Below are 18434 nucleotides of genomic sequence, written 5' to 3'. Positions count from 1 at the left end.
AAAAAAGCAATTATTTTGATTTTAGAGAAACCAAATAAGATATTTCAGCTGCAACTCATTTAAATAAAATTCCTAGATAAATTTCTCAACAGTTTAATAAAATTCAACTCTATTCTGTGTGCTCTCAGGCTCTGAAAGCATAATATAAAGTTTTCTCTATATAAAATGCCAAGAGTCCAAACTTTACATGAGCAGCTAATATATTTCACGTCAGAATAGACAAAGAGAACATCATGCTAAATGTTATCAAGGTCAAAGAAAAGAGAATGTCAGACTTCCATTATCCACTAAGGTTGTTCAATGATTAAGCCAAACTTACTGTTCCTTTTGTTTTACAGTGAAATCTGAGATGCTGCTAGATTTGAGAGCACAGGTAGGTGTTAAGGGAAGCAAGGGAAATAGCATAAGAGCTGAACTTTACGATTGCCTAAATTTTCCATTTAATTTAATGTGATAATGTTCCACATCAATTTCAAAATTGGTACTAATTTGAGATAACTGGTTAAATTTCATGGGGTTTAGAAGCGAAACCAGATTACTTTTTATCAAATGTTTTATCATGACTTAAAGTGATGAGGAGTTTGTAAGGTAAAAAAGGGGATTCTCCAATTTGATCATTAATTCATCACTTCCCACTGTTATTTTCCCCTCTATCATTTCATGATCATTTATCATACAGCCAACAGACACTTGATCTCTGTCTTTTGTTGTTAATCCTCATCCAAGGATATTTGTCCACTGATTTTTAGAGAGAGTGGAAAGGAGGGGAAGAGAAAGTGAGAGAAAGAAACATCAGTACATCAATTGCTGGCCTCCCGCAGGGCCTGGGATCAAACCTGCAATCTAGGTACACGTGCCCTTGACCAGAATCAAACTTGGACCCTCCAGTCCACAAGCCAATGCTCTATCCACTGAGCCAAACTGGCTAGGGTGACCTCTTTCTTCCTTTCTCTGTCTTTCTCTTTCTGTCTTTCACGCACACAGACGCTCATACATATGTACTCATATACAAAATAGCACATCCCTTCAGAAAACAAGCTACTTTGCTATTTCTGAATTCACTTGCACACACAAGCCTCATTGTCATGAATATCTTAATGTTTTGGGTAAGTCTATCTGTGGCCTTTAGCCTTAGGTAAAGGCCCTCATTGGCTTCCATGAAAACAAGACAGGGAGGTGGCCCTTTTCATGTACTGGAAAGGCACCATACCAGACAGCACTGTGCACTGTTTGCTGTTGAATTAAATTATGCTGTAGAGTTTGACATTCAGGAGTGAAGGAAGGTGGAAGTACTGATATCTGCTCATGCTCCCATCGTGTTTCCTCATTCATCTTAAAGGGATAGGATCATTAAAGGGCACGTTGAGACATCTAGTGTTCCATGGTAGCCACTGCAGAATCTTCACTGGATTGAGGTCTATGGGGTGATTTGGTTGTGGTCTAGTTGTTTAATTCTGAGCCTGATTCTTAATCCTTCTCACTAATTATGGGAGCTAACTCATCCCCATTAAATACATGGCTTTGTTTTGTACATTATAAACAAAAGAAAACAAAAAAGAATCCATAGTAATGGAGAGGTAGAGGGGTTTAACATTTAAGCCCTTGGGTCTCGACACAGACCTGGGTTCAAGTCCTTGCCCCTCACTTTCCTGAGTCTCTCTCTCTATTTGTACAGTAGGTATAATGATACCTCAAAGGATGGTGCCTGGCATTTAGGACGTGATCAATACCTGGAAGTTTTTGTTATCAGATGAGACACTAAAGGTTGGGTGTAGACTTGGTAATTATATCATTCCATTCGTAAGATACAATTACTTCGAACCTGATGCTATGTCCTCCCCATCCACTTAGGCCAATTCAGTCAGAAAAGTTCAGGGCTCCACAGGTGAGAAGGAAATTGAGATGATCCTTGGAAATCAGAATCACTAAGAAGAGGTTAAAGTTTGGGTTTTAAAAACTGGCAAGCAAAATCCTACTTCCAGGATTTGTGCGACCAATAATAATCGTAATGGCTGCTTATCTTTTTCTATCTTTTTTGCAATCTCAGGCCACACTTTTTTTTTTAGTAGTATTTCTATCTCACACACCTCCCATGTTTACAGACACTTTATAAACCACCCTCCATGGTGAGTACTCCTCTCAAATGAGATCTTTGGGAAATTTCACTGGTAAGAAATTAGGCTGCATTTGCTCTCTAGTCTGTCCATCTTCAGTGTCTTTGCATATCTGGTTCAAATGCACTGGAAACGGAGGAGCATGGCTAATGGTAGCTTCTTGTTTGATGGCTACAAGAAACTTTCCTTTAAGTGTAACTTTATAATGTTCAGCTCTAAACAGGGATTCTGGGGTGACTGAGTGTTTACCATACACAGATGCCACCGACGGCAATTCACACAGTTAGTGCATTTGAATGCTGCCCGAAAAGCGATGCCTAGGGTTGCCAGATTTAGTAAATAACATACAGGACAACCAGTTAAGTCTGAATATCAGAAAAACAAGTGATTTTTCACTCTGAGTTCATCCTATGGACTATTTAGAAACCTCGGGACCTGAAGGGGAGCTGACTGAGCACTGGGTTCAGTATTTCAGGAGTTTTGTAGATTACCCAGAATGGTCCACAGAACTTGCTTGCGCAGGTCTACAGGATAATCACCGAAAAAGAACCTCTCTACATGATAGTCTGGCTGACATTTACCCAAGAGGCATCAAGACTAGCACTGGTTGTTTGAACATTAAAATACATGCTGGTTGGCAAACAGATGCTGCCCTCAATATCTCTAGTGTCTATCCTACACCAGCCCCACATCCTGCCATTTCCCCAAGGACATCCAGGACCTTACAATTCAGTGACTGAAAGACAAATGTCACAACATGGATGGCTCTTGAGGCATATGCTAGAATAAGAGAAACAAGTCAGACAGGGAAAGACAAATACTGTATGCTTTCACTTGTATGTGGAATCTTAAAAAATACCCACATACATAAAAACCAAATCAATCAAACAAACAAAAACTAAGCTCACAGAAACAGAGAACAGATGGGTGGTTGCCAGAGGTGGGGGGAAGGGGATAGGGGAAATAGGTGAAGGCAGTCAAAAGATACAGACTTCTAGTTATGTGATTAATAAGTTCTGAGGATCTAATGCATAGCATGGTGACTACAGTTAATAATACTGTGTTGCACATTTAGAAGTTGCTAGGAGAGTAGATCTTAAAAGTTGTCATCACAAGAACAGAATCTGGTAACTGAGGTGATGGATGTTAACTAAATTTACTGTGGTGATCATTTTGTAATACACACATATGTATATAAAGTCATTATGGTGGACACCTTAAGCATATACAATGTTATATGTCAATTATACCTCAATAAACTGGGGGAGGGGGAACTGCACTGGAGAATCGGAAAGAAGTGGTGGGTGCCTTCAAATAGAGTTAGGAGACTACAAATTTTGGTCTTGCTATCAGAGATGTGACATTATTTCTCACATTAGAACAAAGATTCACATTGGGAATATTGAAATGTTATTTGTTTCCTTTAAATAAATAATTTCCATTCCAAATATCAATCATTGCTTCGGTTGATTTATGTTCCTATAATAGAATCAGGGAAACTAATATTGTAGCTAAAAGGAACTTTGTTTTATCTGTTCCTGGTCCTCCCCATTCTGTCAAAACACATTTGATAAAAACAAAACAACAAAAAAGAACCCACATACAACAAAACAAACAAATAAACAAACAGAGAACCTGAAGCCCAGGGAAGTTCAGCAATGCCCAGGGTGCCATAGCTAGTTAGTGGTTGAGCCAAGAGTAGAAGTGAGAGAGATCTTCAACTCCTGGTCTAGAGCAGAGGTGGGCCCACTGCCTGTTTCTGAATGGCCTGGAAGCTAAGAATGACCTTTACATTTTTCTTAATTAAAAAAAAAGATTGTTATTATATTAAATATTGATATTCTAAGTAAGATTTTCCACTTGGAAGGGTTCTAGTGACTTGGTGAAAGTTTATATCCTGTTAATCATCAGCACACCAGCTTACAAGGACATGTTTCTCCAGGGGGACTTTGAACACTCGGTCGGGGAGGTGTTTATGACTGATATTTTGATTGGCCTTAAAGCTTTGACAGGACTGCTCTGTTTTGCATTGCCACTATCAGAAAGTTCCTTTCCCAGCCTTTCCTGTGGATGTGCTGCCACTCATTAATATGCAGGGTGATAGCTAAACATTTAATAATCAGTGGGAGTCTGGCATCCACCAATCAAAATGGTAACTGGAAGGAGGGCTGGTGCTACTATGAAGGGCCTTTCTTTAGCTTTTTTTTTTCTTTTTTTCTCTATAAAGAACCAGAGAGGGAATAAGAGTCAAATGGTACTGAGGGGAAAGGGTTTGGGGGTGAGGAGCCTTAGGGCCCAAAGTGTAAATAAAAAAGCTAATGTAGAAAATAATCTTAAAAAATTATCCTAATTTTTAAAAGTTAGAATAGTAGACTAAGAAACATATAAAAATGTTTTATTATCTATACTTATAATAGGGTAATATGCAAATTAGTCAGGCCGCCATCATATAACCACCGATCAGCAGGAAGGTGGGGCAGCAAGCTACGAGCCGGGGAGAGCTATGAGCCGGGGAGAGCTACAAGCGGGGGAGAGCTATGAGCGGGGAGAGCTACAGGTGGGGGAGAGCTATGAGCAGGGAGAGCTATGAGCGGGGAGAGCTATGAGCGGGGAGAGCTACGAGTGGGAGAGCTACAGGTGGGGGAGAGCTATGAGCAGCAATGGGCAGGGAAGCCAGCTGAGGCAGCAGCGAGCTACTCGCACATGGATTTGTGCACAGGGCCAGTAGTAATGTATATAACATATAAATTATGTTTTATATATACATATCATTGCCATTAAAGGCTAGTTCAGGAAATAGATCTTATTAATGCAATGATATGTATCAAAAGCCTAAAAATACTTGGAAGAGAAAGGGCATAGGAGAAATTATATGTGTGACAGTGGTATTTACTTCCAAATTGTAGTATACTATTCCAAAATTGGAAACAACTTCAACATCCAATAATAGAGAATAATTAAATAAATTTTGGGATATGTTATAGTAGGACAGTATACGGTCACTTAAGATACATCTAGAAGGAACCTGAAACAACATGGGTAAGCGATGCAAAAGTGATTGATAGAAAAAGAAAGAAAGAAGGATATAAAATCTATGTTTATATGCCAAAAAATCCCTCACTGAAAATAAATAATACATAGTAAAAAGCACAAAAAATTATCAAATTTAACACTATCCTTGACTACTGAGATTACAGATTATTTTTCTTTCCATTTAAATACATATTTCAAGTTTTTTAAAAGGGTTGGGTATGATTCTTATAACTAAAAATAAACTAAGTAAAATTAAGAAATAATTTAACTCACAGAGAAGGTAAACCTGTTTAGCCAGTGCCTAAAAAAACACATAAACACAGAATTTTTTAAAAACACAAAAGAAAAAGTAAGTCTTTCAAAATCTGTTTCTGAACTTCCAGGTTCTAGGCCTTGTGCAGCAGCAAGCTGAACTGAGAGTAATATGACCAATAGATGTCACTGTTCCACTTCTTATTTGGAGCATGTCTCAAGCTGCACAATTTTACTCATTCCGAGGGAAAAACAAAACTGCAAATTTCCATGTCATCTCATGAAGGGTTGTAGATTTTCCATCTTTCAGTTCCATTCCAAACCTCCTTTTACAATAACTGGGATGTCAAATGCTTTTCTAAAAAAACATACTGTGACTATGGTTTTATAGTTATGAAAAATACAAGGTTCTGTTGTTGGTTGCGTGAGAAAATTGTCACCCATATGAACATCACAGACCTAACCCACATTCGTCAAACACATACTTCCAGGCCTGAAAGTAATGAATTGGGAAGTATTCAAGATTGTCAATAGGCATGAGAATTAATGGGGGGGAAATAAGTGCTTCCTGGATTCCTAATGCTCACCCCCATCTCTGACAGGAAACTGGGAGGTGAAGGGGGTGAACAAGGGTGGTGAAAATGGGGGCAGGTGGTCAATCCTATCAGGCCACCTACAATGTGGAAGTAGCTAAAACTCAGCCCCCTGCTTTGTATAGGGTCTTCAATGCTTCTGTGTCAATGAATACAAGAATGACTGCGAAAGAAGAAGGCTGTGTTTTTAAAATGGGTCATCTTGTATTCTGCAGATTTCCTGCCAACTTGATCACCTGTTATTTGGGCAGCCGAAGAGAAAAAAAAAAAAAAAAGGTTTAGGAATGTGCAAGCAAGACAGGCTATTTGGGTTTCACTGGAAAATCCAGAGCCTATCAGTCAGCTAACATATTTCCTCACCTTTTAAGAAAAAATGATATTAAGAGATGAACAGCATCAAATGATCATTCCCACAATGGGGTTTAGGCAGCTAAGCTGATGTGAACAGAGGACTCTGAAAAGCTCAGATAAAGTGTAAACACAGTCACTTTCTAGCACATAAATTTCAGATCACCAAGATCTGTTTTCTGCCACCAGTTGATTTTTAGACAATGACCCCTCCCCACCACAGATCATGCACACACAATGAAGCTTCAGCAGCTTTATGAACATGATTTACATCAAATGCATATTAAATGAACCTATGCTGACTGCAAAGAATCACAGCACAAACACAATATTTCTACTTACATGGAGATCCAAGTGCAATTCACTTCTGTTTGTCTTCTCTCTCTCCTCGAGGAGCAGAAAGGGACAGGCTGGTCCAGCTCTATGGCCCAGGACCCAGGCACCTCCATCCCTGATGGGAAGGTCCTTAGAGGGTGACTGCTCATTGAAGCAGTCCCGGGGAAAGCTCTCGGAGGAGATGCCTAGACAAACACAGAGAAGGTTTTCAGTGACAGTGGCCAGAAAAACATCAAGCCACCATATCTGGGGACTCGTGTGGGCCATTTCACACTACCTTCCTTTTTGTAAGGTTTAGAGTTTCCTTTCCTCCAAAAGTGCTTTTCTTAATTACTCTTCTGAATCACACTAACAAAGAATTAAAACATGTGCCCCCATACCACCTGCTTAAAAAAATAAGCCTAATTAGCTCATCTCTGGGCTCCCTATTCTTGCTTACTAATCTTGCTATGCATACCATTCTCATTCAGGACAGAATCGGGGAATGAGCTGGAGGATAGAAGCCAGAAGGCTGGATTGTTGGCTTTACTACTAAAAGCTGTCACCTGAGCCAAGTCACTAGTGTGTGTGTGTCTTCTAGTTTAGGAACTACACGGTGTTCATCTTCACTGTTGGGGGTGGAATCATCATGAGTGGTGCACACTGGCGGCTGGTCAGCTTGTTGAATGCGTGAGGCTGCCTGAGTGGATTATGTGGAACTCCCTTTTCTCATCCCCAGAATGAAGATGTTCTGCTAGTTCTTATCTACATGTTAAGATAAGAATAGGCAGGTATGTGCCAGGCACTGTTCTCAGCCCTGTTCTTTGATTTTTTAAAAGGACCCTATTGGCAGGTATCATTAGTGTTCCAGTTTTAGAAGAAGAAACTGAATCACAAAGATCATACAGTCAGTAAATGGTAAAGCCAGGAATTGAACCCCGGCAGTTAAATGCTAGAGGCCATGCTCTCAAAGACCAGACTATATGGCCTCTGCCTGGCATTCTTGTGATGACAATGTGTGTTCTGTCACCAAAGGACTTTGTGGCCAAATAAGTGTGAGAAAAGTGGCATGTCTTATCCCTTGGAGCTACGATTCATGTTAGCATATTACAGACCTTGAGTGTCCTTTAGTAAACAAATTTAGCTCCGTATAATAGTATTTTCCACACTTAATTGACCACAGAATCCATTTAAAGGGGCACCTGATAACCTTGTTGAAAGCCACTAGTGTTCCAATGGAACATAGTTTGGAAAACACTAGGTTAGGTCACCTCTAAAGTCCCATCTGACTCTCAAGTTCCTGGTCCTCTTTTAATTCCTGGTAAGCAACCCTGGCAAAATATTATGCAACCAGGCAGAAGTTAAGGGTTTAGGCTCAACCAGGCAGAAGTTAAGGGTTTAGTGTACTTTCGCAATAGAGATCACCGTTGGATATATGATAGGGTGTTTATTACACATAATCCTTGTAAGAGCGTCTCTTTGGCAGTGACCCAAAGCCAGCCAATGACTTCTGCCATGCTGCAAACCTGACTTACCAGTGACCTGAGCTGAGAGTAAGCCAGCTAACAGAGGGATCATGGGATAACATGCTTCTCCTTTCTATGAGAGTAGCATTTTAGAAGAAACACTATTTAAAAATGGCCAAGGTTTTGCTTGTTGTTTGCTTGTCCAGTCAGCTGATTTCCAAACACCTCAGAGTGAAAGGTGAGGCAGGTCCCAGCGTCTCTACAGTTGCCCTCTGGCGGGCTGCCCGTAGAACACTCTCTGTGGAGACTGAGGACGTGAGAGTCCAGGGCCTCAGGTGTTTACTCTGCTGACATAGGGTGTCCAGATTATTATAACCAAGCTCTTCCTTTCCCTGAGCCAGATGTCTTAGAATGAGAGCCGTTTCAGTCACCTGGCCTCACCCTCTCCATATGCCCCTTGTTACCTACACTTTCCAGAGCGTTTGCTTTGGCCCTCCTGGTAGTGCCCCACTCTGGCTCTAAGAAGAGGCACTCTACAAAGTACCTTCACTTTATCTTCACGGTGACACTGAGAGGAAGGTTGCTGGCCATGCTTTCATAGATGAAGAGATTCAAGCCCAGAGCCTTTTTAGCTGCCATTATATGGCTCATCTCTCTCCCAGAATACTTCTACTCATATTGGGCAAGAAAAAAGAAAATAGACCTTTTTAAATTTATGGTATACTCTCACCATGCTACATTATCTTCAGAAATGTACTAATTACTAGCCCTATTTTTCATTTTATGGCCTTCCACTTTTCATTTTTATTTTGGAATAGCTGCTGGCTTTGAGTAAAGTTTATACTGGTTAATAAAACGACATAAAGCATAATATATACATCACAGAGAACATAATATACAACACCTAAGGTAAGACATCCAGATCATCAAAGGCACATTGTCTGGTGAGCAAAAGTTCATCATTTGGGTTTAAGAGAGTGGTGAATTCCCACAATAACTAGGATCTGTGTCCTTAGAGAAAATGCATATGCACACACAAACTCCCTCGTACACCCTGCGGTGCTATCCAACACAGCATTCATGAGGTGTGGAGTGCAACCCAATCCACTCCTGTGCAGAGGAAAGACAGCACGCAGTTTAGGTAGAAACAATTAAAAGGAACTTTGTTTTGGAAATAGTTTTAATTTTAAAGAGCCAATTTCTCATACCTAGTGTTTAACCAGACAAAATCCCTGTGAAGGAAACATGCAAGGTAAAAATCATGGCGCACAGTAATTTTGGTGAGGATAAATTTGACAGCAAAGGACCAAGGGCAGAAGTCAGTAACATTAAAACATTATTCTTAAACGTCTGACAATGTAGGTTAGGACATGGGACAAATTCACCATCAGAAAGCACATAAACTTATAAAGTAAGTCTTTTAATGGAAATTTTAATAATACCAACACAAGTTTTTTGAAGTTAGAAATAAAGCAGATGTCTATATTTATTAAAATGGGTAGTAGCCACACTACTCTCTTCAACTGAATAAATTTAATAAAGAGAAGGAAAACTTACCTAAAATTAGGTAAGTATGTTCTGTCAAAAGTCAAGTGTCATTTAATTTTCTGATACAGATTTTGAGGTATTTGATTTTCATTGAACATTTTGTAAAAAGCTGTAAAGTTTAATCAACCTAATCATATATCTTTCCCTTTCATGTGCATATTGTAAATTTGTTTTTTACTCAGTGTTTATTGCTTATTTTGCTTATCAAAGACATTCCAACAGCTGGATGGACCACACATACACACACAGGTTAATTCTACAGCTGACCACTATTAATAACAACACATAGCACAGTCACAGTACGGTAAGGGCGACTTACCTTGGGACCACCTGGAAAGTCTGTGCTTGTCTCAACCATTCAAATGATGAGCTGCACTTCCTGATGCTAACCTACAACATCAGACTGGGGTTTTGCTGTCAATTATCAATGTAATGGAAGCAGAAAGACAGGAAAGGTAATATGCCATTTACAACTGTAAGCAGTATCCATAGCTTATCTCTCCAAAATAGAATGTCTCTCTACCTATGGTACGTTGGAGTATTGTTAGCACTTCTTTACTCACTCCCTGTATGATTATTAAGCACCCAAGGCCTTGCCAGTTGTCTTGGCAGTTCCTCCCATTGGCCCATGGATAGTGGATCTGGCCTCATGACCTGTTTTGGCCAACTGAATGTCGGCAATGTGACACTGTGCCAATTCTGAAGCAAGCCTTACCAGTAAGAAGCACCGTGTGTTTTTACACCCTGCTTTGTGTTTATGCCATCATTATTTGACAAGCCCATCCTAGGGAGCCTGGATTAGACACACAGAGCAGACCCATACACAGTCTTACTGCCTGGAGCCAATCTTAGCTGAACCTGGCTCAAATCAAATGAACCTTAGTCAACTCCTAAGCCAATGAATGGGAACAATAAATATTTGCCGTGAGCCATTGAGATTTGGGGTTCATTGTTGAAATAGCTGCCTGATATACTCTCTATCATCTGCCTCCACCAAAAGCACTACACTTTAAACCATTTCTGCTAATCAGGCTTAAAGATTATTATAATCTAATATGTACTAAAAACCATTATTCAATGTATCATGTTTTGTTTTGTTTTTAAATCAAGTGAATACTCATAGTATGCCCATTATCTCATTCATACCAAGATTCACACACAAACTACATTTCATTTTAAAAAGTTAAACTTGCCCAGCCGGGTGTAGCTCAGCGGTTGAGCGTCGACCCAGGAACCAAGAGGTTGCGGGTTCGATTCCTGGTCAGGGGCATATGCCCAGGTTGTGGGCTCGATCCCCAGTGGTGGGCATGCAGGAGGCAGCCAATCAATGATTCTCTCTCATCATTGATGTTTCTATCTCTCTTTCCCTCTCCCTTCCTCTCCAACATCAATAAAAATATAGTAAAAAAAAAAAGTTAAACTTATTTACCAGGCAATGCTTTTAATTACCTAAAGAATTTATGTCCACATATATAAAGACACTTTCAAAGAGAAGCTTGCAAACATACTATGTAATTTTACAAAATTACAGTGCCTTTTAGGCTTTCATTTTTAATTTTTCCGTAATACCGAGCCCTCACTTGACAGCAATGATGAAGTAGTTGTGCCTCCAAAAAGAGAAGAGGGAAAAAAAAGCTTGAAACTCTCATGAGTTTTTGTTCCTATGCTGTAGTTCCCAAGGCCATTCATCACACTCGACTTAAAATAAATCCAAGAGGTGAAGTTTCCCCAACCGTGAAAATCAGAACTGATACGTAAATGTAGACAGGTTGTCTTCTGTTATGTTATTCAGACATGTACTTACAGGCAAGAGAGACAGCAATCTAGATGTGTAGCTAATGGAAAGTGACTTTAAGTACTTGTAGGGAGGTGTGTGACTGTGTGTGCAATTATTCATGTCTATATCAAGAAAGGCAGAGCTTTGACACAAATACAGTCTCGCGACTGGTTTCTGTCAATTAGGGATCATCTCTTTCTCGTTCTATTGCCCTTGTTTTCATTTCTAGTGATGTTAAATGATACAATCTCAGGTAAGTAGATATAATTCTGAAAAAGCCTCTTATCTAGCCATCCCAGCCTCTAACTCTTCTTGCTAGAAGTATGTGGAGACAGAATTTATGAGCAAGGGCAGGTAGGTAGAAGGTACAGTATAGACAGGCAGGGGAAGTCTGCTGGTGGATCAGGAAGTAGGAAGGACCCGGGAATAAGCTATGTCAATTTCAGAACCTATGGGAAAAGCATCTATATCCACTAACAAATGCAATGTTGTTAATATTCAAATTCAAGCAAAATAAAATGAAAATTAGAGCTGGGAAGGAATTTTGCATACCTTTCCACCTACCTGCTCATTTTATAGTTGAGGGAACTGAAATCCAGGAAGATTGTGATATTTCCAACACAACCATCTAGTGGCAAAGGCAGAACTAAAATCCAGATTCCAGGGAAATCATGCATGCTATTTATTTAGTTATTTATTTTAATATATTTTATTGATTTTTTTTTCCAGAGAGGATGGGAGAGGGATAGAGAGTTAGAAACAACGATGAGAAAAAACATCAACTGCCTCCTGCACACCCCCTACTGGGGATGTGCCCACAACCAAGGTACATGTCCTTGACTGGAATCAAACCTGGGACCCTTCAGTCTGCAGGCCAACGCTTTATCCACTGAGCCAACCGGTTAGGGCTCATGCATGCTATTTAGAGAACATTATTGCCAATCCACAAATGAGAATACTGAGGTCTGAGAAAGAAGTAGATGTGAATGGTTAAACAGGTGGGTTCAGTTCCTGACTGTGACCTTGGCTAATTGCTGGACCTTGGTATAATTACTAACCCACCCTGAAGCTTTATGTCCTCATTAATAAAATGAAGATGATAAGAATATACCTGTGCTCAAAATTGTTTTCGTTCAAGAACTTTTCCTGGGGTGGGGTGATGTATTGATGGGGGATACAAACAAATCCCTGTTTCAGGTATAGAAACCTGTATGCAGTGAGAGCAGATTAAACATCACAGGCTGATGTTAAGGACTATTTTTTGTCAAAGAAAACAAAGAGGAAAATAATTAAACTCATAAGAATTCCCGATAGCACTGCACTGCAGAAGATTCCAAATCTGTTCAAGTCCTAAAAATAGAACTCACGTCATCAAATGCAATAGCTCCAAGTACATGGCTGATCATCTCCAAAAAGAGCAGCTCTTCAGGGCCCTTCCACAAACACCCTATGACAGTCAAACATGAGCCTAGAGCCATGAATAAAATTATTTATAGACATAGGTTTAAATGAAATCACATTTTAAAGAGGTACATAAGTACATATTGTTATGATTATTACATTAACCTCTCTCTGTGACCATTTCCTGTGAAGAATACAGATGATAGGCAAGAAGCAAATATTTAAGTCAGGACTCATTTACAGCAGTAGTTATACTGAGTATTTTATTTTATTTTTTTTAATATATTTTATTGATTTTTTTTTTTTTTTTTACAGAGAGGAAGGGAGAGGGATAGAGAGTTAGAAACATCGATGAGAGAGAAACATCGATCAGCTGCCTCCTGCACACCCCCTACTGGGGATGTGCCCGCAACCAAGGTACATGCCCTTGACTGGAATTGAACCTGGGACCCTTCAGTCCACAGGCCGAGGCTCTATCCACTGAGCCAAACCGGTCAGGGTTGAGTATTTTAACACCTGAAAAAGAGAGGTATGTACTGGTATTTAAAGTACAAATGATGCTGAGTCACCATGCTTTAAACTTTATAAAAGGTAGGAGCAGATGCATCAAAGTATGGTTTGGTGCAGAAAAGACCAAGAATCAAATTTGGAAGATTGCAAAATTCACTGAGATCTTAAGAACCTCTGTCTATTTTCAGTAATAAGTGCTTAAGAAATTAGATGTTGGTACCTTCTAATTCCTAAGTGATTAAAATTTTTCGGTATTTTGATTATAAGGAATATACTTTTTAACAACAAAAATACTGAGGTAAAGAACAAGAATACAAAAAAATTATTTATAGTATTTATTATAAATATATGTGAATAACATTTTTCCTTCTTATATAATATTATTTCAGTTATTATGGGGATAGTTGCACCAATGGGGAAACCAACTCTTGAAGAGATATCACATAATTACTAATTATCTTAATAGCTAAGAAGGTATAACAAAAACTACAAAATACTAAGCCTTGGATTAAAAAACATATATAATAATGACTTTTTAAAAAATTCCTTTACAAAAAGAAATGATTTTAAGAGATTCACAAAGACCAAATATATATAACAAGATTAATAAAAATAAAGGCACATACGTCAATATTAAGGGTAAATATTTAAGAGATTAAGAACAAAATATGCCTTTGAGTGTCTTTGCAAACAAAGCAAGAACATTTGGTTATTTCACTCCTATTATCAAAAGAAAGAAACAGCCCAGCTGGTGGGCCTCAGTTGGATGAGCATCACCCCATGCACCAGGAGGTCACTGGTTAAATTCCTGGTCAGAGCACATGTCCGGGGCTGTGGGCTCAATCCCCAATAGGGGGTGCAGTAGGCAGTGGATCAAACTTCTCTCTCATTGGTGTTTCTGTCTCTCCCTCTCCCTTCTTCTCTCTGAAATCAATAAAAACATATTTTTAAAAAAGGAAGAAACATATTGATCCTTCAGGGCTGACACAGATTTTTTTCTGATATTAAATTCTGAGAGGCATTGTTACTTAACAGAATTAGTTCCACGCTAGCCTTAGCTCCATCCTAGCTGTTTGACCAACAATTGATTTCACAAAACCAATGGGGCTAGTCTAGTTATTGATCAATAGCCTTTGTCCTCCTAACCAGAGAGGTTTTGAAATGTCTTAATTGCCCAATAATTTGGAACTGAAGTGATGAGTTCTTCAGCAGAGCAGCTAAGTACTGGCCTTTCTGAAACAGCCAGATTCTTAAATGGCCCCCATTTGCCAAGGTTTCTCAGGCTCCAGAGTTTTTCTATCTTCCTTCTTCCACTAGGCATTAATACTAAAGAAGAGCCCCACATTTTACCCCCAACTACCTTAGCTGAGGCCTGATTTATTGGTTTCTCTTCCCACAAATCCATTTTCTTTTTTTCTTTCTAAGCCATGATAAGATAATCTGAGTCACAGCACCATGATGTTGGTGAAACAGCACCAGAATGTCACTGGCAATTGGACCTCAGTTCAGTAACCTCAGTTCTTGAGTTCTGGCTAAGAAAGAATTTGGAGCCAAGACTCAAACTATAAGAGAAAGTTTATTTAGAAAGTCACAGGGAAGAATAAATGAGTGGCAGAAGAAATGGGCTCAAGTTACAGAGGGAAAAGAAGGGCCTTTGGAGAGAGAAAGGTAAAGGGAGGAAGAAGAGGAAAGGAGAGAGGGGTGGGTATGTTGCTAGGAGGGAGAGTGCCCACAAATTCATGTTCTTCAGGGCCAGTGATGTCTTACTTACGGTACATTTACTATATGTCATGCACTTTACATACATTTCACATTATTGAGAATCTTTACAATAATCCTGAAAGGTAGTTATAAGAAAACCCTACTTTAAAGATGAGAAAACTAATGAAAAAGAGAAGTTAACTTTGTCCAGCGTCAATCAGTAAGTAGTAGAACTAGGTACTGAAACCAGAGCCTGGAATCAACCTCCTGCCATAAACAACTAGAAATTAAACAAAACATAGGAAACAACTATTTTTAGATATTCGATTGCAAGCAGCACAGCATTATAATACTTGAGATATGTAAAACAAATTAAGTGAGTCTAATAATTGCCTAGGCTAAAAGGTGATTTTTAAAAATAATCGATAGGGTCCCAGTGACCTCTGGAGCATTATCAAGTAGTCTAACATATGTAAAATTAGAAGCAGGGGTGTAAGAGAAACAGAAAAATATTTAAGTAAATACTGGCTAGAATTTTCCAAATTTGGTAACAATTATAAAACCACAGATCAAAGAAGCTTAATAAACCCTAAGGGGGATAAACACCAAAAATATCTATGCATATGTAAAAGGCTAATATGCTAAGTGTCCGACAGTCTGACCGGTCGCTATGATGTGCACTGACCACCAGGGGGCAGACACTCAATGCAGGAGCTGCCGTGACGCGCACTGGCCATCTACAAAGAAACAGCACTGTGGACCTGACGCCCACAAAGCAACACTTGGCTTCCCCCAAGTGAGACACAGGCCCCACCACCACCCCGGAGTGACAGTCCACCAATTGCAGCTGATGCTGCTGAGACCCCATGGCGCAAAATGCAGCCCACAGCCCAGCCCAGCCCAGAAACGGTGGCTGTGGGTGACAGGTAATGACATCACATAGCAACTCCTGGCTTCCTCTCCCTAGCAATAACTAGCATCCTTGGAGTTTCTTCAGCCCAGGAACATGACTTGCTTGATAGCCAGGTGGAAACATTTTACACTTTAACCAAATGTCTGTGAAGCATTTTCCCATGCCTCATCTCATTTTATCCTCACAGAAGTCCTGGAATAGGTAGATAGGACACTCGGTGGAATCCTATTTTCATTATTCGGAAAATGGAGATTTAGAAAGTTTAGAAACTTGACTTGACTGCAAATTTGTAAGAAATGGTGGATCTCAAAAATGACTTTCCGTTTTCTCATTGCGCAGAATATAGTCAAACACTGCTACAGTTAAATATTTTATGCTTTTTTCTCCCTGTGTGATCTACAGTAATAATCTGCTTTGTGTTGATATTTACTGCTGTGTTGCTGACAATTACCTGAAAGAGAAGATGGGGTGCTTCACTGGGCTGGAAAAAGTTTAGCTAAAGCAGAAAGCAGGTCTAATTAAGCAAGTTTATTCTATCCTATATAAGAAAAGGCTAATATGCAAATTGACCGAACTGCAGAACTACCAGTCACTATGATGTGCACTGACAACCAGGGGGCAGACGCTCAATGCAGGAGCTGCCCCCTGGTGGTCAGTGTGCTCCCACAGGGGGAGCACCGCTCAGCCAGAAGCAGGGCTCACGGCTAGTGAGTGCAGCAGTGGTGGCAGGAGCCTCTTCTGCCTCTGCTGCAGCACCAAGGCTGTCCGACTGATGGCTCAGGCCCATTCCCCAAGGGGAGCAGGCCTGAGCCATCAGTCGGACATCCCTGGAGGGCTCCTGGACTGCTAGAGGGCGCAGGCCAGGCTGAGGGACGCCTCCCCCGATCCCCCACCCTGAGTGCATGAATTTCATGCAGCTGGCCTCTAGTAATAAATAAAATTGCTGAAAAGCAGTGATAAAAAGAATATTATAAAAGCCAGTCAGAGAAAAAAGTAATATTATATATAGAAAACCAAAGAAAAGAATTATAACAAACTTCTTGTTACAACATGCAAGCCAGAAGACAATAGAATGACAATATTGAAGTACAGAAAGATAAAAAAAAATGCTAAAAAATAAAAGATTTTAAAATTCAACCTAAAACTTTATTTTATCTTATTTATTATTTTTTGTTCAACCTATAATTTTATATCTAGCAAAAATACTTAGAAAAAATAAACTTCAAAATGACATATGTTACCAGGAATAAAATAAGTCAATAAATTTAAAAGGCTCAAAGTCATAAAAAATATGTTCACTCCCAGCCGGTGTGGCTCAGTGGTTGAGCATCAACCTATGAACCAGGAGGTCATGGTTCAATTTCTGTTCAGAGCACATGTCTGGGTTGCAGGTTTCATCCCCAGTGGGGGGCATGCAGGAGGCAGCCAATCAATGATTCTCTCTCATTATTTTTTTTAAAATATATTTTTATTGATTTCAGAGAGAAAGGGAGAGGGAGAGAGAGAAATAGAAACATCAATGATGAGAGAGAATCATGTACAAACAATCAATGACTATGAGACATCTGAGGAGAATGTCTAAAAAAAAAAATAAAATAAAGTGGAGAACAAAAGGAAAAAGAGGTTGCATCACTCTTTACCTGCTGGATCAAGATTTTGGAGGTGGCAACTTTCTTTGGCAGCTCTTGCCACATGGCTCTCTTCCCTGCCTCTAGTCCTTGCCAGTTTCCTGTGATTCTGTCCCCACCCTTTTCCCCTTGGGGTGAAAATGGCTTTTTGCCATTATTAATTTCCGGTAATCCCACAAACCCATGCTGGTTTTCTTAATCAGTCTGGACATGATCTCTTCATTAAGTTATTTGCAGTTTAAACCCTCTTGAATAGACATTTATTTTCTGCCAGGACTCTGACTGATAGGGCAATTGTTATCAGTAACCACTGTTACCAGGAGTTTATTTCCTACCCTTTAGCATGCTTGTGTATTCCTAAGGCATCTAGTGTGCTTGCTACCTGGAGTTTACCATAGCCAGTAAGAATAATAGCAGCAATATAATGGGCCAGTGTAGATTTTTGTAGCATATGAAAATGATCAAAGTCCTTTCAGATTCTATTATGGGAAAAGGAAAGTTGCCATAGCCTTAAAGTAAGGCAGTGACAAGTATACTGCCGTCTTTTCCAATTGGAGATAAACTGGCTGATATGAAAACAAAGCATTTTCTGAATCAATAAGTGCACATAGCTCCCAGGGGCTGTGCTGATATACTCAGTAAGTGAACCATATCTGAAACAGTGCTTGCAACTTGCACCCTTGTGTAATTAAGTTTACAATAATCCAATCATTCTCTAAAAGCCATCTGTCTTCTCACTAGCCTAGCCCAAAGAAAATTTAAGCAGAAGTATGATATGAATCACCATCCCTGCATCTTTCAAATCTTGGATGGTGGCACAAATCTCTGCACTTAT

At 39.6% G+C, this 18434-nt stretch overlaps 1 protein-coding gene across 1 annotated transcript in view; it reads right to left on the bottom strand.

Moving 5' to 3' along the window:
* Positions 1-18434, bottom strand: part of FMN1 (formin 1) — a 407216-nt gene that overhangs the window by 308191 nt on the left and 80591 nt on the right. Inside the window, exon 2 of the mRNA XM_036296418.1 lies at positions 6683-6861. Within this exon, the coding sequence (XP_036152311.1) occupies positions 6683-6861 (179 nt within the window). The remainder of the gene's footprint in view (positions 1-6682; positions 6862-18434) is intronic.

Source organism: Myotis myotis, unplaced genomic scaffold, assembly GCF_014108235.1.
Source record: "Myotis myotis isolate mMyoMyo1 unplaced genomic scaffold, mMyoMyo1.p scaffold_m19_p_1, whole genome shotgun sequence".
In the NCBI taxonomy this organism is placed as follows: Eukaryota; Metazoa; Chordata; class Mammalia; order Chiroptera; family Vespertilionidae; genus Myotis; species Myotis myotis.
Note: the sequence above shows the minus strand (reverse complement) of the source record. Positions and strands in the feature narration are given on the sequence as shown.